The sequence below is a fragment of the Chiloscyllium plagiosum genome, chromosome 30 (assembly GCF_004010195.1).
Source record: "Chiloscyllium plagiosum isolate BGI_BamShark_2017 chromosome 30, ASM401019v2, whole genome shotgun sequence".
Taxonomy (NCBI): domain Eukaryota; kingdom Metazoa; phylum Chordata; class Chondrichthyes; order Orectolobiformes; family Hemiscylliidae; genus Chiloscyllium; species Chiloscyllium plagiosum.
The window spans coordinates 31967912-31993126 of NC_057739.1; the positions used below are offsets into that span (position 1 = coordinate 31967912).

General features: G+C 43.2%; 1 protein-coding gene and 1 pseudogene across 5 annotated transcripts in view; both read right to left on the reverse strand.

Moving 5' to 3' along the window:
• The window catches only part of garnl3 (GTPase activating Rap/RanGAP domain like 3), a 443932-nt gene that overhangs the window by 373425 nt on the left and 45292 nt on the right, over nt 1–25215 (reverse strand). For 2 of the 5 annotated variants that reach the window (XM_043720252.1, XM_043720249.1), the window contains exons 1-2: nt 8085–8161; nt 4807–4876 (exon numbers count right to left, since the gene is read on the reverse strand). In XM_043720252.1, coding sequence (XP_043576187.1) covers nt 4807–4876; nt 8085–8146 — 132 coding nt within the window. In that variant the 5' untranslated portion in view covers nt 8147–8161. Of the gene's footprint in view, nt 1–4806; nt 4877–8084; nt 8162–8235; nt 8621–25215 lie in introns of those variants that run through there. The other 3 variants (XM_043720250.1, XM_043720254.1, XM_043720251.1) reach the window with 3 other exon arrangements.
• Nucleotides 21768–21920, reverse strand: LOC122565026 (annotated as a pseudogene).

Genomic DNA, 25215 nt, shown 5'->3' on the forward strand with positions numbered 1-25215 from the left:
CTGTATTGCTGGACATGTCCCCGTGGGGTATTGCTGGACATGTCCCCGTGCTGTATTGCTGGACATGTCCCCGTGCTGTATTGCTGGACATGTCCCCGTGCTGTATTGCTGGAGATTCCCGTGTGTATTGCTGGAGTTTCCTCCGTGCGGTATTGCTGGACATGTCCCCGTGGGGTATTGCTGGACATGTCCCCGTGCGGTATTGCTGGACATGTCCCCGTGCTGTATTGCTGGAGATTCCCCCGTGCGGTATTGCAGGACAGTCCCCCGTGCTGTATTGCTGGACATTCCCCGTGCTGTTTTGCATGAGATTCCCTCGTGCTGTATTGCAGGACAGTCCCCCGTTCTGTATTGCTGGACATTCCCCCGTGCGGTATTGCTGGACATTCACCCGTGCGGTATTGCTGGACATTCCCCCGTGCGGTATTGCTGGACATTCCCCCGTACGGCATTGCAGGACAGTCCCCCGTGCTGTATTGCTGGACATTCCCCCGTGCGGTATTGCTGGACATTCACCCGTGCTGTATTGCTGGAGATTCCCCCGTGCGGTATTGCTGGACATTCCCCCGTGCTGTATTGCTGGACAGTCCCCCGTGCGGTATTGCTGGACATTCCCCCGTGCGGTATTGCTGGACATTCCTCCGTGCGGTATTGCTGGACATTCCCCCGTGCTCTATTGCTGGAGATTCCCCCGTGCGGTATTGCTGGACATTCCCCCGTGCGGTATTGCGCGGTATTGCTGGACATTCCCCCGTGCGGTATTGCTGGACATTCCCCCGTGCGGTATTGCTGGAGTTTCCCGTGCGGTATTGCTGGACATGTCCCCGTGCGGTATTGCTGGACATTCCCCCGTGCTGTATTGCTGGAGATTCCCCCGTGCTGTATTGCTGGAGATTCCCCCGTGCGGTATTGCTGGACATTCCCCCGTGCGGTATTGCTGGACATTCCCCCGTGTGGTATTGCTGGACATTCCCCCGTGCTGTATTGCTGGACATTCCCCCGTGCGGTATTGCTGGACATTCCTCCGTGCGGTATTGCTGGAGATTCCCCCGTGCTGTATTGATGGAGATTCCCGTGCTGTATTGCTGGACATTCCTCCATGCGGTATTGCTGGAGATTCCCCCGTGCTGTATTGATGGAGATTCCCGTGCGGTATTGCTGGACATTCCTCCATGCGGTATTGCTGGACATTCCCCCGTGCGGTATTGCTGGACATTCCCCCGTGCGGTATTGCTGGACATTCCCGCGTGCGGTATTGCTGGACATTCCCCCGTGCGGTATTGCTGGACATTCCCCCGTGCTGTATTACTGGACATTCCCCCGTGCGGTATTGCTGGACATTCCCCCGTGCTGTATTACTGGACATTCCCCCGTGCTGTATTGCTGGACATTCCCCCATGCGGTATTGCTGGATATTCGCCTGTGCAGTACTGCTGATGATTCTCCCGTGCAGTATTCCTGTAGATTCTCAGGTGTTGTATTCCTGCAGATTCAGTGTGGGCAAAGAAGGAAGTTAAGACATTGGAGAGAGTACAGGATTGATTTATAGGTATAGTTCCAAGAAAGCTGGAGTTGAGAATTGATTGAAAAAGTTGGGAATGTTCTCCTTGGAGAGCAGAAGGCTGACACGAGATTTGTTAGATGTTTTCAAAATCTATCAATGGACTAGATATGGGGAAGGTATTCCTGCTTGTGAGAGGAAATCTAAGCCATAAACAGAAATTGTTAGAGAAATTCAGCAGGTTTGGCAGCATCTGTGCAGAGGAAGGAGAGGCAAGTTTTTGAGTCCAGTGACCCTCCTGCAGATTTCAAAACATGAGAGGGCATTGACTTAAAGTGATTTCCAAAAGAAATAAATAAGGGTGAGGTGTGATAAAATGTTTTCACTTCCTGGATCAAAGGTGGAGGCAGATTCAATTGAGGAATTCAAATAGGGCACTGGATGATTATTTGCAGAGAAACTGCGTGAAAGATTATGGGGACAAAGCAGGACATTGGCAATGATGCTCGTTTGAGGAGCTGGTGCAGACATTATGGGCTGAATGGCCTCTTCTGTGGCATAATACTTCTGTGGTTCTGAGTATCCTCTAACTGGGACGCATCACCTCGGCCCTTCCTTTATTTCATCTTAGATTGCAGGCTTTTCCCACCGTCAGATCTGATTCCTTACAGCTTCACCTCAGGACCTCTGTGTTTCCTACCTTGTAAAGCCAGCTGAATGTGCATCCCATGGGTTAGTTTTTGATCACTTCTTTCCATCCTAGCGTAAAACTTCAAATAGCAGCGTCGTTTCTATTCCAGGTCAGTGTTGGAAGTTTAAAGGTGGTTTATAAATGAAATTTATTTTTGTTTCAGTGCTGCCACCCAACTTTATAGTCTACCTATTTCCACACTGCGATCCAAAGGAGCTTTGGCAATAAGTGGCTGCTGTTGCCATATAATATAGATAGCGTTCAGAGCAGGAAGCTGCAGGAATCAGGTGGATAGTGAGGGCTGGCATGTATGGATTCATACTTTGAGGAACATTCACTTCTGTTGCCACTGTGGTGCTGCCTTTGAATCCTCCCATTAATTCAGATAAATAATGCCATGGGTCAGATTTTCTCATCATTTGTGGGAGGCAAACGGGCTAAATGAAAGGCACAAATCCCTTGTGTGCTGGATAGCTGTCTCCGTTCCTGGCTCTACTTGCATTCGTGAAGAATTTGAGAGGTGGAGTCGGCTAGGAAAGTGAAATTGCCCACCTGGCTAAGTTGTCGTGTTGAGGTCATTCAGAAGCTACAAAAAGGGCACTTTCTGAGCTTTTCATTCAGGTGGGCAGCTGTCAGGGGTCTGACCAGCCCCGTGCTGGTCGATACCAAGAGCTGAAATAGTTTTATTTGATAGGAAAAAATGCAAGTTTGGACAAAAGCATTCTACTGAGCAGCAATTAAATGTTGAGAACACATCTCTTGCAACCGCATTCCAGGTTTTAGCTCTCGATCTGCCCAGAGAGATGAAGATCCGCTCACTTTTTTTTAAGAACAGACAGCAAAGTTTGGCAATCTGAACCGAGGGTATCTTCCCTGTGTGTTCTCCCTCCCCGCACCAGCCACTAATTAGGTGGCAAAGCATTGAGATCAGAGCCCCATTAAAAATCCACATTCCAGAAGATAAGCAACAGAGATAGGAAGGTCAGCTGGAATTGACCCTCCCTTTGATTCCCGCCACCAACTGGAAAATCTGGTTTTGTGCCTTGCTCCTTACACCTCGAGCACTATGTAATTTAGTATTAATTGTTTGTGATTGACTTTTCAACCAAGGCTCCGGCAAGAAACAAGCTCTTACCATTTTTGTTAATTTTCCCAAAATCACTTTTGAACAGGAGCCATCCTCAGAATATTGGCACCTTCCCCAGCTAATGGACTGTTGTTTATGCACGTCCACAAAAGCCAGCAAAGGGGAAAATATGGCTGTCATATTTTATAAGAAAGGTTAAGCTCAATGTTGATAATCATCATAAATCACGAATCTTTGAGAGGTTTGCTATTTAAACTAATACTTTTGCTTGCAGTCTATTCTGTTTTCATCCCTGCAACTTTAGTTATTTGTGTTTAGTGCTTTATAAATAACCACACAATTGCTTGCAACAAATACTATGAAGATTCTTGTGTCAAATATTATTTTAAATTTATTGGTTGAAGACAGATATTGGAATTTTGAAAGATGACAGTATTAACTGAAGCAAGAAAACTGAAACTATTAAAAAAATGACAATTTTCAGTCTGAGTCCACATATCTTGTCCATTGGAATGGAGATGCAACATCTGGGAAGACCCCACCACAGAGAGTTACATGTTTGAACTGGATGTTTTCTATCACTAATCCAATACTTGCTGAATTCAAGAAAACCTGTCTAGTCATAGAGTCATAGAGATGTACAGCATGGAAACAGACCATTCGGTCCAACCTGTCCATGTTGACCAGTTATCCCAACCCAATCTAGTCCCACCTGCCAGCACCCTGCCCATATCCCTCCAAACCCTTCCTATTCATATACCCATCCAGATGCCTCTTAAATGTTGCAATTGTCCCAGCCTCCAACACTAGTTAATTCTTTTATGCATATCTGCAAACTATCAAGTATACACCAAAATTGGCAATGTATCTTAGTTTTTTAAGTTCAAAACCTCTGTTTTGTCAAACAAGAGCAGGAAGAAGAGAGGAACCAATCCACAACACAGGAAGAGAACAAGACTTAATTCTGAGAATAAAGGCATCGTACAAATTCTGCTCCTCAAATTGTGACTTCCTTTGCTATATCCCACCAATTATGAACTGCTGTTATTTAGCAATATCTTCCAAACAACCTCTGAAAACAGCTCAACTTCATCAATGCAAAGGGTTAATATTATATCAACAGTTTATATGAAAATCCATGAGTTTGCATAAGGTTGACTAGGATGCAAAATATATTGTACTTTGACTGCCCTGCAGCTTATTGCGTGTTTTTCATGACATCTCATTAACTGTTCAAATCTAGCTCTGAATTTGCAAGTGACACTAGCAAAGACCAAATGTTTAATATTTTGATTTATAAAACATAACTAAACATGATCTCTCCATCTAGGCTTGCAAATTCACATCGTTTGTTTTATGATTTCACAGCCATAAAGTCAATGGAAATATTGTTCATGCAATAATTCCATTTTGCATTGAAATTAACCGGACACTATATGCAATAAAGAGCAGCATTTCGGCAAATAAACTTTTCCATCCTTTTTAATCAATTGTCATTCTCGGTCACGGTGAAACCTCTCGCCTTACCAGTTCCACAGAACCATAGTGCTTCCTGCTGAATTCCCCACGCCGGCAGCCCAGATCTTCAGAGGCAGAGCTGGAAGAGAAACACTTCATCAGTGAAACAAATCCAATGCCACCAGACCTCTCATGCAAAATTGCTCATTGCCAGCTGGTACAGCTCAAGCAGTTCACTCATGGCATGGTCTCCGAAGCGAAAGCAATGAGGCTTTTCCTGAAAACAGCATCAGTTGCTGCGTTTTGCTGCATAATTAACCCCCCTCACCCCCCACCCTCCAAAGAAAGGACCAATCTGGATCGTGTGAGGCTTTAGATGGAAACCAGTGATTCAATTAAATATAATGTCGTTAATGTATCGATAAAGGTTTCGAGGATTCTGCTCAATAGTAATTTCATTTGAGAATCTTATCTTGGGAAATGGGACCCCGCAGTGAGCTGGTTTGGCTGATGTGTACATAACCTACTTTAGCCAACTTGTTTGCTGCCCTGTTTTGCTTCAATTAACTTCCAGAAAGGTGATACTACTCTGCTTCTCGAAGCTTCTGGAAGGAGCAGCTAATTGTGGTCCATTCCTTCAGTTTAAAAGACATTGTGTCCTATGCAATCGCCTAACAACATAAGTCAGAGAGACTTAAAAAGATTGAATACTTGGTCATTAATAGTAACTCATTTGCTCCCCTTGTGTTTGTATTAGAATTAAATTATTCATTCCCCCACCTCCCACCTTTTTAAATTTGTTGCTTTTAAAAGTTTGAACTGATTGAATCCAAAATGCTGGCTACATTTTGCACTGGCGCTTCAAGTATCACTCCGAGCTTGATAACATTTGCAAATGTTAACCACTGTGTTGCTGATTAAGACACACTGGGCAACTGGACTGACAGTTTGTCAGGCAGTCCCACTCACAGGCATATTAAGAGTGGCCAACTTGGCAATAAAAATGTCAACAAACCTGAACGCTTTCAGCAGAAGCAACCTCCCGAGTGTTTGCAATTGCAGTCTCCTGCAACACTGAGGTGAACTGTGAAGGTTAATGATATCTGCACAATGACTGCTGATAAACGAAAGGAATTTTATATGAAGATTTTGTGCTTCTTGAGTTGGATGAGAAATCAGAAGATTCATGCGCTGCAGTTTTTTTTATCATTGAGTGCAATTCTGAGTAAATCTCAGGCCCGGTTTAAAAAGGAAATCCCTGGTTTTATCGGCAGATATGGATAGATGCTACAAAAAGGTTGCTGGTACAATAAGGTGTCCCTCTTTGTCTGCCAAGGAAAAACCCCCTTCTGCTGTGTTCCTAAAACCTTATGTGGCTGCTGGAATGATGCCCTTTTCTGCAGGCTGCGCTGACTTGACCAATGCTTCACTGAGAGAGGGATCAATGCAGAAATGCTCATTTGTTCCACCAATATCTTGGCAGGGAGAATGACAGTGCTGGAACAAGGAGAATGTGGTCCAACTATGTAAGCATGAGCAATGAATGATATCTAAAGCAAGTATATGGTTTTGAACATTTTGAGGGAGGGACAAGAGAAGGGGCTGAAATAACTGCTCATAACTATAACTGTCACTCTTGTCTGAACAATACTAATTAAACAAACAGCTGAAAATGTGTTGCTGATAAAGCGCAGCAGGTCAGGCAGCATCCAAGGAGCAGGAGAATCGACGTTTCGGGCATGAGCCCTTCTTCAGGAATTAAGCAAACATAAAACATTTGAAAAAGCTGGAAAAGCACTTGTTATTTGGCAATTACATTTGAACTACATTCAAAGTGGCATCAGCTTCACATCTGCAAAACTATTTAAGCTATAAGCATTGTGATCAAATGGAGTTTTTTGACTCTTGCATTCTTCCCTTGTCTCTCCTCTCCTGAAAGCACTGATTTATGCAGAGCATTGTTCAATAGGTTCCAACAGTCCTTCAGTTTGCTTGGAGGGAATCAAAGTCAAACCTTTCTTCAATAAACAGCCATATACATATCTACCTTCAGCAAATATCAGTGCAGAGCCTTCCAGCAGAGGTCACTGACTGGGAAGCAGTAGGGAACCTGGTTGGCCAGCATTTCCCATTTCCAACCCAGAGATGCAGCAGCTTACACAGCATGGGCAGACATAAGACCCCAGACCCTCCTGACCTGTACAGCTTAGTTGTATCTCACTGTAATTATGCTCTGACCCATCAGGGGAGCTCAATTCCTGCTAGGTTTCAAAAACAAGGAGTCTGTTTTTCAATGAAGCTTGCCTGTCAGGGAAAACATGTTTGAATCTTATGCAGCTAGGCATTAGACAATATTCCCATGTGATTTTTAAAAATATCGAACAACGAGTAATTTAAATAGTTTCCACTAACAGTTATGCCTTTAGCAGCAACTTATATTTGTATCGCACATTAATGAGCCTGGAAATGGAAATATGGTAAATAACAATTGCTAAACCTTTTTGAAGCATTACATTAGTAACCCCTTACTGTTAAACAACATGTTAATAACACTGCATCTTGTAAAATATTTCATAAAATCTGTCTAATCATCAAATGGATCCAGTCCATTCAAAAAGCAAGGTTATCTAATAAAGAGATTTGTAACATAAATGTCCACAGGACTCTGTCAAGTTCACGTTCAAAGGGGGGAATACCCTCCCCTCCTTTTTATTGCAACGCGCGTTAGATATTACAAGCCACCGTTTAGTATGCAAATGTGGTACAATTAGGTGTACAAAGACATAATGCTGAATAATAGCCCTAATCAAATTACTTAGAGATTATTATTATTGATCGTTAAGAAAATTACAGGTGGTAGGAATGACATAAAACATTCCCAGGATGGGTAAATTCTGAATAATGCGAAGTGAAAGTTATGATTATACCGTACTATTAAAAAGAGACCTCAAAACAAACTGTTCGTGTTTGCTATTGGTGTCTACTGTACATTACCGTACATCCGCACTGGAGAGAAATAAAACCGTGCAATTCACCCACCAAGCAAGTTAGTTCATTGATGGAGTGTAGTAGCATTCAGCCTTCAGTACACTACGCCCACTTTGATTGTGGGCCTGCTTTTTAATAATAAAACACCTGTCTGCCATCCGAAAATAAATATTTGTCCTTGATTGCTTGAAATAATACGGTATTTCCCTTAACCCTGTAACAGCAAAGTTTCGCGTCTGAAAGGGAACAAGAAGAAATGGTGGAAAAAGTGCAGAATTCTCGCTTGCTCCTCAGCGCAGAGGGCTGCTATTTCTCTGTCTGTATCGATAACAAAGTAGCAGACAGTATTTTGACAATACCTTCGGGTCGTCTGCCTTGGCACCTCGAGCAACATTCGGGAACCGCAAACCTGATTCAACATGTTAAGGCGATCTGTGGCGAGGCGCCCGCTTATTCCCAAACAGGCAGAATGAAAGCAGAGATTAAAAATAATATTGAAATCTGTTTTACCGTTGTGTGAGACTCAGCAGTTTAGTGGAAGCTGTATCCGCACTGCTCATATCCATGCACGCGTTTCTCGATCAAAACAACCAGTTCTAGTCAATGGAACTGGACATTTCATCTGCTGCAGTTTTAAATGGAAAAAAAATGTAACTTCACGTTCAATTCTGCAGAGTTATTTTTCGGTGAGAAATCCCCCCACTGCGGGTGTTGGAAGTGAATATGTTTCCAGCACCGCACGGCAGAAGCAATGAAATGCCCAGAAGAATGAAACAACATAAAAAGAGGCGACGCATTAGCAAACGTGAGCCGCCCCAGTTCAAATAATAGCAGAGTAATGAGAGCTGACAAAACGTGGCTCACATCTTAAGTAGTGAATGTGGACTCTGTGCTTCAGCACTTCATTCTCAATACATAACAGGCACACACCCCTTCACAAAGTGTCAACACTCTGCCCCACCCCTTCAGCCACACTGCAGCCTGAAGCGCCTCCCAGAGCCGGCCCTTTTGGAGTTTCTGGCCCTTTGGCACTGCCTTGGGAAACGTAAGTGGGCACGTGTAGAAGGACTACAACTACCGGCGTGCTCCGCGCCCCAGTGTCCCGCCCACCGCCTCCACCGATTGGCGGAACTCCCACTGTATCCATTCCAGATCTTTGCGCTGGATATATTTTGACTGACAGCTGTTGGAGAGATACCTGCACATTTGTCAGTCAGGATGCTGCAAAATGTTCCTGGGTTTTCATTGTGTTTCGGTCAAAATAAGTCCCAAGCATTCGCATTCGTTCATTTCTTTCTATGTTCAATGGTCCCCTCCAGATCTACATCATTTAATCCATGTTTCCCAACTGTCAAAAAAAATGTTTGGGGGAACCAAGAATGCAGCATTAGACACTACACCAGCCTGTTGTATTTTGTGTTGCAGTCAGAGTGGTAAGAAAACCCATTAAGGGATTTGGGGCAGGGCTAGCTTAGTCCAAGAACCACACTATCCAACGCCTGCTTTCAGATCCATGATTCATATTACCCAGGCAGTCTGGAAAACCAACCTACCAAGTTAACGAATAGCTAAGGGCTGCCCATCTGCAAGAGTAAGGTGACTTGAGAACAGAACAAATTCACGGCAAACTGCACTTTTCAATATTCACAAAACAGTTTGCAAAATTGAACAGGAGTGCTTTAGGCATCACAGCTGTACTTACTGATACAGCATTGCACTGCTGAGGGTGTCAGATTGACAATGATACATGAAACCAAGGAATGTTTGCCTCGCCAGAAGAAGACACTGATCCTACAGACCTACCTAAGGAACAGGGAGATTCTAATCAAATCCTTTCCAACATTCATCCCTCAACCAACATCACCAATACACTCACTGCTGTTTCTGAGATGTGGCTTGTACAAATTAAGTGTCATGATTCTACTTCAAAAGCATTTCATTGGCTGTGAAATATGTTGAAGTGTCCTGAGGTGATGACTGGTGCTATATTAATTCCAATTTCTTTGGATCATTTTTCTTTCTTCTACAATAAATGATGTCAAATACAGAGATGAAGACCTCTTTACCAGAAGTACTTGCCTCCCGAGTCAAGGTGCTCTTGTCCTGCTATAAAATTATCTTAGAGTCCATAGAGAGATACAGCACAGGACCTTGTGTCTATGCCAACTCTTCAAAGGCGTATCCAATTAATCCGACTCTCCTGTTCTCTCAGCAAAGTATCATAAATGGCTCTACTTCCATGTCTCTATTGAAAGATATTGTTGATTCTGGTTGTATCACCATCTGGGGAGGTGCATTCCAGATCACAATAACTTGCTGTGTAAAAAGGGTTTCCCATCTCACCTCTGCTTCTATTGCCAAACACCTTGAATCTGTGTCCTCTGGTTACCAGAACTTGTGCCACTGGAAATTGTCCTTCATTTCTCCTACCACCTTTAATAATTTATCTACATACAGTCCATGCCTTGCTGTTCCAGCACCCACTTGAAAATTAAACCATATACCTCACATTGGCTCTCTACATTCTTTCCAGCAAAATGTAAAAATTCACACTTCTTGGTGTCAAATTTCATTAATGATTTGTGTGTCATTTTACTAATCTATCTTTGTTCTCCTAAGTATCTTCATCATTTTCATTGTTTACGGCATGTCAGAGTTCTATATCATCTGCAGACTTTCAAATGATGTTCTGTGTACCTGATTCCAGATCATCAATATGTATCAAAATGACCAGTGTCCTCATACATACCCCCAGACACACCAGTAGATCATCCTACCAGACTGAAAATCAGCTTTTACCACCTGTGTTTTGTCCCTGACCCTGTTTTGTATCTATGTTGCCATGCCCCTTCAATTATGTCTTAATTTTGCTAACAAATCCATGACATGATTCTTTATCAAATGCCTCCAGAAACTGTGTATAGACAACATCAGTTACACTATTCTTATCAAACTATTCCATTACTTCATCAAAGAGCTCAATCAAGTCAGTCATACATGATTTGCCTTAAACAAATCTGTGCTGGCTTCCTTTTATTAACCCCTACTTTCCCAAACATCAATTAATTTTGTCTTGGATTATTGTCTCTAACGTTTCTCTGCCATTGACATTAGGATGATAAGCCCATAGTGACTGGGTGTAACATTTGAAACCCTCCAGTTCTTGAGTGCTATCGCCTATCCAAGGCTAACTGCAAGACTGAGGCCAGAGTTAACAAAATTCCCATCTTTACTTCCTGTAGTCATCTAGTCTGCATCCATTTGGACCATGTGACCTTTCTGGTTTGGAGTTCTGATTAGATTAGATTTCCTACAGTATGGAAACAGGCCCTTTGGCCCAACAAGTCCACACCGACCCTCCAAAGAATAACCCACCCAGATCCATTCCCTTACCCTATATTTACCCTTGACTAATGCACCTAACACTATGGGTAATTTAGCCTGGCCAATTCACCTGACCTTTGTGATTGTGGGAGGAAACCGGAGCACGCAGAGGAAACCCACGCAGACACGGGGAGAATGTGCAAACTCCACACAGAGAGTCGCCTGAGGCAGGAATCGAACCCGGGACCCTGGCGCTGTGAGGCAGTAGTGCTAACTACTGAGCCACCATGCCGCCCCGCCAACCTTTCATGGGGAACAAAAATGGAAAATGCTGGAGAAACTCAATAGATCTGGCAGCATTTGTAAAGAGAGAATTGGAAATTATTTGGATGTGAGCTTAAGAGATATAGTTAGTAAGTTTGCTGATGACACCAAAATTGGAGGTGTAGTGGAAAGCGAAGAAGGTTACCTCGGATTACAACGGGACCTTGACCAGATGGGCCAATGGGCTGAGGAGTAGCAGGTGGGGTTTATTTTAGATAAATGCGAGGTGCTGCATTTTGGGAAAGCAAATCTTAGCAGGATTTATACACTTAATGGTAAGGTCCTCTGGAGTGTTGCTGAATAAATAGACCTTGAAGTGCAGGTTCATAGCTCCTTGAAAGTGGAGTCGCAGGTAGATAGGATAGTGAAGAAGGCGTATGGTGTGCTTTCCTTTATTGGTCAGAGTATTGAGTACAAGAGTTGGGAGGTCATTTGCAGCTGTACAGGACATTGGTTAGGCCACTTTTGGAATATTGTGTGCAATTCTTGTCTCCTTCCTATTGGAAGTGAAACTTGAAAGGGTTCAGAAAAGGTTTACAAGGATGTTGCCAGGGTTGGAGAATTTGAGCTAAAGGGAGAGGTTAAATAAGTGGGCAAGTTGTTGGAGGGAATCCAGAGGGACAGGATGTGCATGTATTTGGAAAGGCAAGGACTGATTAGGGATAGTCAACATGGCTTTGTCCATGGGAAATTACATCTCACAAACTTGATTTGAGTTTTTTGAAGAAGTAACAAAGAGGATTGATGAGGGCAGAGCAGTAGATGTGATCTATATGGACTTCAGTAAGGCATTTGACAAGGTTCCCTATGGGAGACTGATTAGCAAGGTTAGATCCATGGAATACAGGGAGAACTAGCCAGACCAGATGGGCCAATGGGCTGAGAAGTGGCAGATGGAGTTAATTCAGAAAAATGCGAGGTGCTGCATTTTGGGAAAGCAAATCTTAGCAGGACTTAATGGTAAGGTCCTAGGGAGTGTTGCTGAACAAAGAGACCTTGGAGTGCAGGTTTATAGCTCTTTGAAAGTGGAGTTGCAGGTAGATAGGATAGAGAAGAATGTGTTTGGTATGCTTTCCTTTATTGCTCAGAGTATTGAATACAGGAGTTGGGAGGTCATGTTGTGGCTGTACAGGACATTGGTTAGGCCACTGCTGGAATATAGCGTGCAATTCTGGTCTCATTCCTATTGGAAAGATGTTCAGAAAAGATTTACAAGGATGCTGCCAGGATTGGAGGATTTGAGCTATAGGGAGAGGCTGAACAGGCTGGGGCTGTTTTCCCTGGAGAGTCAGAGGTTGAGGGGTGACCTTATAGAGGTGTACAAAATCATGAGGGGCATGGATATGATAAATAGACAAAGTCTTTTCCCTGGGGTCGAGGAGTCCAAAACTAGAGGGTATAGGTTTAGGGTGAGAGGAGAAAGATATAAAAGAGATCTAAGGGGCACCTTTTTCACACAGAGGGTGGTACGTGTTTGGAATGAGCTGCCAGAGGAAGTGGTGGAGGCTGGTACAATTGCAACATTTAAGAGGCATTTGAATGGGTATATGAATAGGAAGGGTTTGGAGGGATATGGGCTGGGTGCTCGCAGATGGGACTAGATTGGGTCGGGATATCTGGTCAGCATGGACTGGTTGGACCGAAGGGTCTGTTTCCGTGCTTACATCTCTGTGACTCTATGACTCTATAAGGCTGGGGCTGTGTTCCCTGGAGCGTCGGAGGCTGAGGGGTGACCTTATAGAGGTTTATAAAATCATGAGGGGCATGGATAGGATAAATAGACAAAGTCTTTTCCCTGGTGTCGAGGAGACTGGAACTAAAGGGCATAGGTTTAGGGTGAGAGGGAAAAAATATAAAAGAGACTTAAGGGGCAACTATTTCACACAGAGGGTGGAGTATATGTGGAATCAGCTGCCAGAGGAAGTGGTGGAGGCTGGTACAATTACAACTTTTAAATGGCATCTGAATGGGTATTTGAATAGGAAGGGTTTGGAGGGATATGGGCCAGATGCTGGCAGGTGGGTTTAGATTGGGTTGGGATACCTGGTTGGCATGGATGAGTCAGACTGAAGGGTCTATTTCTGTGCTGTACTGTACTGCTGTGCTGTGCTGTATTTCTAAGAGTCATATTGGACTTGTAACATTAACACTGCCTCTTTCTCCACAGATGCTGCAATACCTGCTGAGTTCTTCCAAAATTTTCTGCGTTTGATTCAGATTTCCACCATTGGTAGTGTTTTGTTTTTATAACCTTTTATGGGGTTCCCTTGATCAACCTCTGGTTGATCCATTATTACTACTCCCTCATTCTTCACTGCGCATCCTCCTCTCTTATAGTGAGGATAGGTGCAAAGTATGCATTTAGCACCAAAGTCATGCCTTGACATAATCAGGTATGGCACGGTGGCTCAGTGGTTAGCACGACTGCCTCACAGTGCCAGGGATATGGGCTCAATTCCACCCTTGCGTGACTGTCTGCGTGGAGTTTGCACATTCTCCCTGTATCTATTTGGGTTTTCTTTGGGTGCTCTGGTTTCCTCCCACAGTCCAAAGATGGGTGGGTTGACCATACTAAAGTGTCCAGGGATGTGCAGGCTAAGTGGGTTAACCATGGGAAGTGCAGGATTATAGGGATTGGGTGGGAGTGCTGGGCCAGGCTAAATGGCCTGCTTCCAAACTGCAGCAATTCTATTAGATCTCCATTTTGGTCCCTGCAGAATCCACCATTTCTTTGACTAACCTATTATTTACATGCTTCTAACAAACGTTTGGCTTCCTTTCCCTGTTAACCACTGATCTATTCTTACAGAAAGCAAAGTGCTGCAGATATGGAGATCGGGAATAAAAACAGCAAGTGCTGGGGAAACCCAGCAGATCTGGCAATGTCTGTGATGAGAAAACAGAGTTAACCTTTTAAGTCCAATGCAACCCCAGAGTTCTGAATAGGAAGAGTCATATAAGACTCAACCATTAACCCCGTTTCTCTGAAGACCTATTCTCATACTCTTACATTGTTCCTTTTACACCCTCATTTGGATTACCTCTTTTCCTTTCCACCCATCAATGTAAACAGTTGCTCAAGAATCCTTAAGAACAGATTCACTCTGACTCAGCTAATTACTGTTCTACATTATGTGATGAGAAAAGTTATCAATTATGCCATTTAAGTCCAATTATTTACCAACAATCTGTTCAGTGTGTGTTCCATCAAAATCTTCTGCTCCAGACATTATCACAAATTTGTTCCAGACAATAGCTGAGTGCAAGAAGACAGCAGCTGCCCTCAACATCTTCTCAGGTTAAGTAGGGATTGGCAATAAATATAGCATGGTCAGCACTACTATAGTCCCAGAAATAAAGAGGAAGAAAGGGCCATAATCTGCAAAATGGTTTAGATGTAGATGAGAATCTAAGAGATAAGATTAGTAAGTTTGTACATGATACCAAGATTGGTGGTATGGTGGACAGTGAAGCAGGTTATCTAAGGTTACAGAGATCTTGATCAACTGGGTCAATGGGCTAAAGCGTGGCAGATTGGTTTAATTTAGACAAATGCGAGGTATTGTATTGTAGTAAAACAAACAATGGCAGGACTTATACAATTAAGAGTAGGGCCCTGAGCAGTGTTGTAGAACAGAGAGACCTCGGGGATCAGGTCCATAGTTCTTTGGAGTTTGCATCACATTTAGGATGGTAAAGAAAGCATTTAGCATGCTTGCCTACATTGCTCAGACTTTTGTGTACAGGAGTTGGGACATTACATTGCGGTTGTACAGAATGTTGGTAAAGCCTCTTCTGGAGTACTGTGTCCAGTTCTCGTTGCCATATTATAGGAAGGATATTATTAAGTTGGAGAGGGTTCAGAAAAGATTTACCAGGATGTTACTGGGAATGGAGGGTTGGTGTTATAAAGAGGTGAAAAGGCTGGGACCTTTCTACTGGAGCTTGGGAGGCTGAGGGATGACATTATAGACGTTTGTGAAATAATGAAGGGCATAGATAAGGAGAATGGCAGGTGTCTTTTCCCTCGGGTGGGTGATTTCAAGATCAGGTGGCATATATTTTAAGGTGAGAGAGGAAGATTTAAAAAAGACATAAGGGACAATTTTTTCACACAGTGAGTGGTTCATGTGTGGAATGAACTTCCAGAAGAAGTGGTAGATGGAATGTTTAAAAGACATTTAGATAAGTAGATGAATATGAAATGTTTAGAGTGATATGGATCAGGTGCAGGCAGGTGGGACTGATTTACTTTGGAATTATGGTTGGCATGGACTGATTAGACTAAAGGGTCTATTTCTGTCCTATGAGTCTATAACTTAATGGTGAAGATTTTTAAATTTCATTCTTGGGATGTGGGTGTTTCTGGCTGGCCAGCATTTATTGCCCATGCATAGTTGCCCTTGAGAATGTGGTGGTGAGCTCCAAACCACTGAAGTCTATGTGCTGTAGGTTGATCTACAATGCCCTTTGGGGAGGGAATGCCAAGATTTTAACTCAGCAACAGTGAAGGAATAGTGAGATACCTCCGAGTCAGGATGGTGAGTGGTTTGCAAGGGAACTTGCACTGGTGGTGTTCCCATGTAGCTGCTGCTCTTGTCCTTTTAGATGGAAGTGGTCATGGCTTTGGAAGGTGCTGCCTAGAGGTCTTTTGTGCAGTGCAGTGCATTTATTGACCATCAATGGAGGAAGGGATGGATTTGATGCCAATCAAGAAGGCAGTTTCATCCTGGATGGTGTCAAGTTTCTTAGAGCTGCACCCATCCAGGCAAGTGGGGAGTATTCCATCATACCCCTGACTTGTGCTGAAAAATGTGTTGCTGGAAAAGCGCAGCAGGTCAGGCAGCATCCAAGGAGCAGGAGAATCAGCGTTTCGGGCATAAGCCCTTTCCTGACCTGCTGCGCTTTTCCAGCAATACATTTTTCAGCTCTGATCTCCAGCATCTGCAGTCCTCACTTTCTCCTACCCCTGACTTGTGCCTTGCTGATGCTGGACAGACCTTGGGGAGTTAGGAGGTGAGTTGCTCACTACAGTATTCCTTGTCTCTGACCTGCTCTTGTGCCTTTGTGTTTATTTGTTCAGTCCAATTGAGTTTCTGGTCAATGGTAACTCCAAGGATGTTGTTTGTGGAAGATTCAGTGAATGAGACACCATTGAATGTCAAAGAGCGGTGATTAGTTTGACTCTTACTGGAAATGGTCATTGTCTGTCATTTGTATGGTGCAAATATTACTTGCCAATTGCCAGCCCATGCCTGGATATTGACAACATCTTGTTGCATTTGAACATGGACTGCTTCAGTATCTGAGGAGTCGTGAATAATGCTAAACATTGTAAAATCATTGGTGAACATCCCCACTTCTGACCTTATGAATGTAGGAAAGGTCATTGATGAAACAGCTGAAGATAGTTGGGCCTAGGACACTACCCCGAGGAACTCCTGTAGAGATGTCCTGGAACTGAGATGACCAACCTCCAACAACCATAATCATCATTTTTCCCAGGGTGAAGGATTCAATAAAGAGAGGTCATGCTTTCAAGGTGAGAGGTGGAAAGTTTAAGGGAGATACACATGGCAAGTACTTCACACAGAGGGTGGTGGACAATTGGAATGCATTGCCAACACAGGTAGATTCATTTAAGATGGGTCTGGATAGATGCATGAGTAGGTGGGGAGCAGAGGGATACAAATGCTTAGGAATTGACCGACAGGTTTAGACAGTACATTTGGATCGGCTCAGGTTTGAAGGGATGAAGGGCCTGTTCCTGGGCTGTAAATTTTCTTTGTTCTTTGTTTTTTATCTCCTTTGTGCCAGGTATGACTCCAACCAGCAGAGTGTTTGTCCCCTGATACCCACTGATTCTGGCTTTGCTAGGTATCCTTGATGCCACAAGTGGCCGAATGCAGCCCTGATGTCAAGGGCTGTCACGTTCACCTCCCTCGGGAATTCAGCTCTTTTGTCCAAGTTTGAATCAAAGCTGTAATGAGGGCAGGAGCTGAGTAGCCCTGGTGGAACCCAAACTGGGCATCACTGAGCAGATTATTGCTTTGCACCAGCTGCTTTTAACACTTCCATCAGTTTACTGATGATCGAAAGTGGACTTACAGAGTGGTAGCTGCCTGGGTTGAATTTGTCCTGCTTTTTATGTACAGGCTATACCTGGGCAATTTCCCACATTGCTGGGTAGATGCCAGTGTTGTAACTGTACTGGAACAGTTTGTCCAGGGAGCAGCAAGTTCCGGAGCACAAGTCTTAATTGCTATTGCCGGAGTGTTGTCAGGACCTATAGCGTTTGCACAATTTAGTGTCTCTAACTGTTGACATCACATGGAGTGAATTGAATTGGCTGAAGACTAGTATCTGGGGACCACTGCAGGAGGCAGAGGTGGATCATTCACTCAGCACTTCTGGTTGAAGATGCTTCAGCCTTATCTTTTGCACTGATCTGCTTGGCTCTTCCATCGTTGAGGATGGGGATAGTTGTGGAGCCACCTACTTTAGTGAGTTGTTTAATTGATATAACTGACCAAACAGCAAGAAGCAAAAATCAATAATAAACTGCATTTATTTAGCACCTTTAATAGTACAATATTATTAATATTTCAAGATTTCCTTACATATGGTATCTAAAAAAAATGCTTACACTGAGGATCATTGCAGCTAATATCACCAATGTGCAGCCAGAGGACCTCCGACTGTATCATAATCCCATAAACAGGTCATCAACACTCGCTGATCAGAAAAAAAAAGACAATCTCATTTAGCTCCAACCACACTTTCAGGGAGAAACCACTTGTGCCTGCTCCATCAGACACAAGTCTACCACGGGTCAATCTGAAATAGGACTTGCAGATAATGATTTGGGAAATCAAATGTCATCATGTCCAGACTTTGGCCCTTGGTCATTCCTTTCATGGACCTTTCTAAAACTCAGCTGCTTTTTGTTCTATAGATAAAGTAAATTGAATAGCTTGAATAATTTAGGAATCTAAGATTTACACAGAACTTAACGTGAAATTGCATTAGCGCTTTTTCAGTGAACGTTCAATAGAGTGTTACTTAAGATGAAAGGGTATTCTATGATGAGAAGTTGAGTAAATTGAGTCTATATTCTCTGGAGTTGAAAGATGATCTTCCTGAAGCAAGCAACATCTGAAGGAACTTGAAAGAGCGGAAGCAAAGAAGTTTATTCTCCTGACAGTGGAATCTGGAACGCAACGGCACTGTTTCTGGATAAGGTTTGGGATTGAGATGAGGAGAAATATCTTCATTTCAAACATTGAGAAACTTTCAAAGTTTGTGAGAAGATTTGTAGCTCGGGTGCTCGTTGCTATGGTTCTGTTCGCCGAGCTGGAAGTTTTGTTGCAAACGTTTCGTCCCCTGTCTAGGTGACATCCTCAGTGCTTGGGAGCCTCCTGTGAAGCGCTTCTGTGGTGTTTCCTCCGGCATTTATAGTGGCCTGTCCTTGCCGCTTCCGGTTGTCAGTTTCAGCTGTCCGCTATAGTGGCCGGTATATTGGGTCCAGGTCCTATGTGTTTGTTGAAGTTGCATCAAGACACTGTTCAAAAGGGCCACAACACACTGCAGCACACCAGAACTGCAAAAAGAGGAAGAGGAACAACTATACAAGGTATTCGCAAAAAACGGATATCATCGCAATTTCATCAACAAATGCCTAAGGGAGAGACAACAGAACGAGGACATGCCGCAACCCAAAGGACTAGCCACACTACCATACATCCCTAGTAGCCACACACGCAGACGACAAGCAACATGAATTTGACTGGGACAACACTACCATTATAGGGCAAGCGAAACAAAGAACAGCCAGGGAATTCCTAGAAGCTTGGCACTCATCCACAAACTCCATCAACAAACACATAGACCTGGACCCAATATACCGGCCACTATAGCGGACAGCTGAAACTGACAACCGGAAACGGCAAGGACAGGCCACTATAAATGCCGGAGGAAACACCACTGAAGCGCTTCACAGGAGGCTCCCAAGCACTGAGGATGTCACCTAGACAGGGGATGAAACGTTTGCAACAAAAACTTCCAGCTCGGCGAACAGAACCACAGCATTGAGAAACTTTGGAATTCTTTACCTCTCAAATTTGTGTATTGCCATTGTCAAGCGGCTGAAATATGGTTGAAAATAGAGATATTTTTGGTTTTTCAGACAATCAAGGGGCATGGTCTGGAAAGCAGCATTGAAGCCAATGATGAGCCATGGACTTCATGAGCCAGGTAAAATAATCCATACATATCTCCTCCTGATCTTATTTCACATTTTTAAAAATGTTTTTGTTCTCCACAGCAGAATTCAGCAATGCAAGGTACAAATTTTATTATAACACTGAGAATTTAAAATTTATTGGACTTTTAGGTTTTAAATAATCTATTAAAAGTGTGAACTAATAACATTACAGCAAGAGATACTGGACAAGCAATTATATTCAATATATATATAACTATATGATTCCAGATGAAGGGCTTTTGCCCGAAACGTCGACTTTCCTGCTTCTCGGATGCTGCCTGACCGGCTGTGATTTTCCAATACCAAACTCTTGACTCTAATCTCCAGCATCTGCAGTCCTCACTTTCGCCTAACTATATACAAGGAGTCCTTTCCCAGGTTGTGAAGGAGTTCAGTTCTGGAGTCCTTTCACAAATCAATTTGTACGCAAGTTGGTACACTATGAAAGACAATGAAAAGCTATTTGTAAATATAGGAAATGCTCTTTCTAATTACACCTACTGTATGGGATTATGTTCGTCAGCACGAGCGTTCGTAAGTCAGACATTTGTAAATCAGGGACCCCAGTATCACCTTGTCTATTCAAATTTCTAAGTTAAGAAACTAATAAAGGAAGGCTTGAGAAGGAAATCTAAATTATCATGGATGAATTCATGTTAAATCAGGTGCAAACTGAAATATGGAGTGGGAAATATACATTAGATTAAAGAGAGCGAGAAAGGAAAACCCAAATGCCTTTGTTTGATGCAACACTTTTAGAAATCTCAATCAAATAACTAATACCTGAAGGAAAGAGACTCCACTTTCTGAACTGCTCACTTTCAGAACCAGAAAGGTTGATTGGCAGTCATTAAAAATTATCAATGGTGCCTCTGTTTGTAATGAATTTTCTGCAGCTGGTTTAGTGCATTTCCACCATGCAAGTACAGTAGTCCCTCTGTACCCAAGGGCGATACGTTCCAGGACCTACCGCAGAAGCCCTTGGGTAGGTGTGAACCCATTAATTTCAATGGGAAATTTATCTTCTCGGCAGTTTCCTTGTCCCTGGTTCTGGAATGTTCCTTATAATGTGTTCCAGCCACGGTAAACTGCGGGTAACTGAAACCGTGGAAAACAATTCCGTGGATATGGGGATCACCCTGCATTGCAACATCATCTCATTCAATAGAGGTCATAGTGAGGTAGACAGCAAGATGCCAAATTCAAATTAGAGTCTTAGAACATAGAGATGTACAGCGCGGAAACAGACCCTTTGGTCCAACTCGTCAATGTCGACCAGATATCCTAAACCAATCTAGTCCCACCTGCCAGCACCCGGCCCATATCCCTCCAAACTCTTCTTATTCATATACCCATCCAGATGCTTTTTAAATGTTGTAATGTACCAGCCTCCACCACTTCCTCTGGCAGCTCATTATACACGCACTACCCTTTGCGTGAAAAAGTTGCCATTTGGGTCTCTTTTATATTTTTCCCCGCTCACCCTAAACCGAGTTCTGGACTCTCCCATCCCAGGCAACAGACCTTGTTTATTTACCCTACCCATGCCCCTCATGAATTTATAAACCTCTATAAGGTCACCCCTCAGCCTCCGACGCTCCAGGGAAAACAGCCCCAGCCTGTTCAGCCTCTCTCTGTAGCTCAAATCCTCCAACCCTGGCAACATCCTTGGAAATCTTTTCTGAACCATTTCAAATTTCACAACATCCTTCCGATAGGAAGGAAACCAGAATTGCACGCAATATTCCAAAAGTGGCCTAACCAATATCTTATACAGCCACAACATTACCTCCCAACGCCTATACTCGAGGCTCTGACCAATAAAGGAAAGCATACCAAATGTCTTCTTCACTATCCTACCTACCTGACTCCACTTTCAAGGAGCTATGAACCTGCACTCCAAGGTCTCTTTGTTCAGCAACACTCTCTAGGACCTTACCATTAACAGTATAAGTCCTGCTAAGATTTACTGTCCCAAAATGCAGCACCTCACATTTATCTAAATTAAACTCCATCTGCCACTCCTCAGTCCATTGGCCCATCTGATCAAGATCTCACTGTAATCTGTCCACTACACCTCCAATTTTGGGGTCATCTGCAAACTTACCAACTGTACCTCCTAATTGTTAGTGATGGAGTGATGCGGCCCAGACAGCCACTTTGGAGTCAAGTATCCAGCATTTCCAGGCATCACAGGTCCCTGCAGACCCAAAGTGCAATGGGCTAGCCTCATTCTGGGAGAACCACCTTCATGCTCATGGTATCTCCCCACCCAAGTATGGATACTGGCTTTTAATACAGCTTATCGATAGTACTGTTGAACAGAGAGACCTGGGGTTTCGGTATATTGATCTTTGAAAGTTGCATCACAGGTAGGCAGGGTGGTTAAGGAGGAGGTCAGCATGCTTGCCTTCACTTCTCAGATCATTGAGTGCAGAAGTTGGGGCATCATGTTGAGGTTGTACAGGATGTTAGTGAGGTCTAGTCTGGAGTAGTGTCCAGTTCTGGTCGCCCTGCTTTGGAAAGATATTATTAAATTGGAGAGGGCTTAGGAAAGATTCACAAGGACACTACTGGGACTGGAAGGTTTGAGTTATAAGGAGAGGCTGGACCTTTTTCACTGGAGCACAGGAGGTTGAGGGGTTGCCTTATAGTGATTTATAAAATCATGAGGGGCATAGATAACATGAATAACAAAGGTCTTTTCTCTGGGGTAGAGGAGTTCAAATCTAGGGGGCATATTTTTAAGGTGAGAGGAGGTTCTGAGGGGCTATTTTTTCCACAGAGGGTGGTTTACATATGGAATGAGCTGCCAGAGGAAGTGGTAGATGCAGGTACAGTTACAACATTTAAAAGACATTTAGACAGGGGAACATGAATAGCAAAGGTTTAGAGGGATATGAGCCAAGTGCAGGCAGGTGGAACTAGTTTAGTTTGGGATGCTTGGTCAGCATGGGTGAATCAAACCAAAGGGTCTGTTTCTGTGCTATATGATTCTATGACTCAATTGTCCCCACACCAGAAATGGCAGTATCGTCTTTATTTAAATGACTGCAAACACTACTAACCCCACTGCTGTATCGACAGAGATGTCATAAATTATAATAACTAATATAAATATAACAACGATATGATTATAAAATTATAAATATTAACAAGTGGTCTTATTTTTCCTTACATTGAATAATTCCCCTTCAGTCCACCAATCTCAGCTAACTTGTTGTGGGGGAGTTGGCTAAATCAAGCCCATTGCCCTGATGCAACTCAATATAGAGTTGTTCATTTGTCATCATTGGCTAAGTTTGCTTTCTGTGGTATTCACCAACAAATTTTAATGAATACTTCTGTATTTTTAATGGTAAAGGAGTGGGCTAAGAAGTTCAGTAAAATGCTCTGCTATGCTCATTTTATTTAATCAGCTCCCTGCTGCCAATTCCACTTTGGAAGATCTCTGAATATTGATGATGCATTTTGTTACATGTTTTCGGTCTGTATTAGAGACTTTTATAGATACATTAGTGCTGCTCATTACAACATTTCCGATATTACAACCATGATTGCATTTCAAAAGTATCTAATTAGCTGTGAAACACTTTGGGATATACTGGGGTCATGAAAGATGGTATATAAATGCATCTTTCTTTCAGTCGCTCCCGTGAGTTGTGGGAACATGGCACATTCTCAAGTGATGTGCCTGCATTATCTGTATTCAAGTTACACAAAAGAATAACAGAATGTGAGACAATCAGGTCCAACTTGTGATCTAAACTGGATAATCACATCTTTAACCCTTCGGTATGTTTTTTTTCACTCTTTCCAAGGATGGGCTGCAATTCACTTAGTCAGATGAGTCATAAATCCACTGAAGGAATGCGAGTAATGCTTTTACAATCATACCTTGTTCACCTCACGCAAATGCTCTCCTCAAATAATGTATGAATCGACCTGGCCCATCCCTTTTGCCTGTTGACTTACTCGTGCTCGGAAATTCAACACTGCATTTATCAACAAGAAACTGAGCTCCTGAACACTGGCTTCCAACTCTGGATCTTGCAATCCCTGCTTCTGCCTGCCCCTAACAGTTTTTAATTGCATCTGTTTCCTAACCCTGCCTGCGAGAAATGGCAGAGATACAACAGAAGGCAATAAGTCAAACTGATTAGCTGCTTTCCTCAGAGTGAAAAGGATTATTTTAAACTCAGTCACCTGACAGATATTGGGCAGACAGGCTTGCCCACAGATGAACTACATCAATCCTGCTCTTTAACAATGCTCTTCTACAAAATATCCCTACTCTTGGTCCAAGTGATCTGGGTTCAAGTTCCAACTGTTCCAACATCTCTGAACAGATAGGTCTTATAGAGGTCTATAAAATCATGAGGGGCATGGATAGGATAAATAGACAAGGTCTTTTCCCTGGGGTGTGGGAGTCCAGAACTAGAGGGCATAGGTTTAGGGTGTGAGGGGAGAGATATAAAGGGGACCTAAAAGGCAACTTTTCCATGCAGAGAATGGTGCGTTTATGGAATGAGCTGCCAGAGGAAGTGGTGGAGGCTGTTATGGTTACAACATTTAAAAGGCATCTGCATGAGTATATGAATAGGAAAGGTTTAGAGGGATATGAGCAAAATGCTGACAAATGGGACTAGACGAGGTGAGGATATCTGGTTGGCATGGATGAGTTGGACCGAAGGGTCTGTTTCCGTGCTGTACATCTCTGTGACTCTATGATTCGAAATTAGCAGAGGTGGTCACCTACTGGTGGTATCACGAGACTGTTAACACAGAGATCCAGGTAATGCTCTGTGGACCTGGGTTCAAATCTGCCGTGGCAGATGATGGATTTTGAATTCAGCAAAAATCTGGAATTATGAGTATAGTGATGACCATGAATCCATTGTTGATTGTTGTAAAAACCCATCTGGTTCACTAATGCCCTTTAGGATGGAAAACTGCCACCCTTACCTGGTCTAGGCTTACATGTGACTCCAGACCCACAGCAACGTGGTTGACTCTTAACTGTCCTCTGAGCAATTCCAGGTGGGCAATAAATCTGGTATTAGCCAGCAATGGCTTCGTCTTGTGAATGAATTTTTTAAAAATTAAAATACCTTCTCTGATCAGTTGAGAGGAGGCATTATCTGAAGCACCTTGGACCACTTCCTCCATGTCTGAAGTGCAATATAAATGCAAGTTGTTGTTGCTTTCCCACCAAGTCAACAAGAGCATTCAGAGCTAGAGGCAAGATAGAGAGGCAGGTCTTTCTACTACTTTGTTACTTTCCCTGTGAAGCCAGGAGAAACAGAATGGTTCTCATTGTCTTACAAGAAAAGGCTATTAACTCACATACCCCAAGTCCCCCTTCCTGTGATTGATAAAACTGAATGATGGGGGCATTTCTAGAGCTCTTGGCCATTGTCTCCTGATGCCCAACATAACACTACCATCCACTTGTCAATTGTTGATCTTGGGTGGGAAAGCCAAGGGAGAAGGTGGCACATGGACCAGGCCTTGTCCTTTATGTCTCTCCCAGACATCACATTGTAAGGACTATGTATACTCTTTTTGAAATATAACTT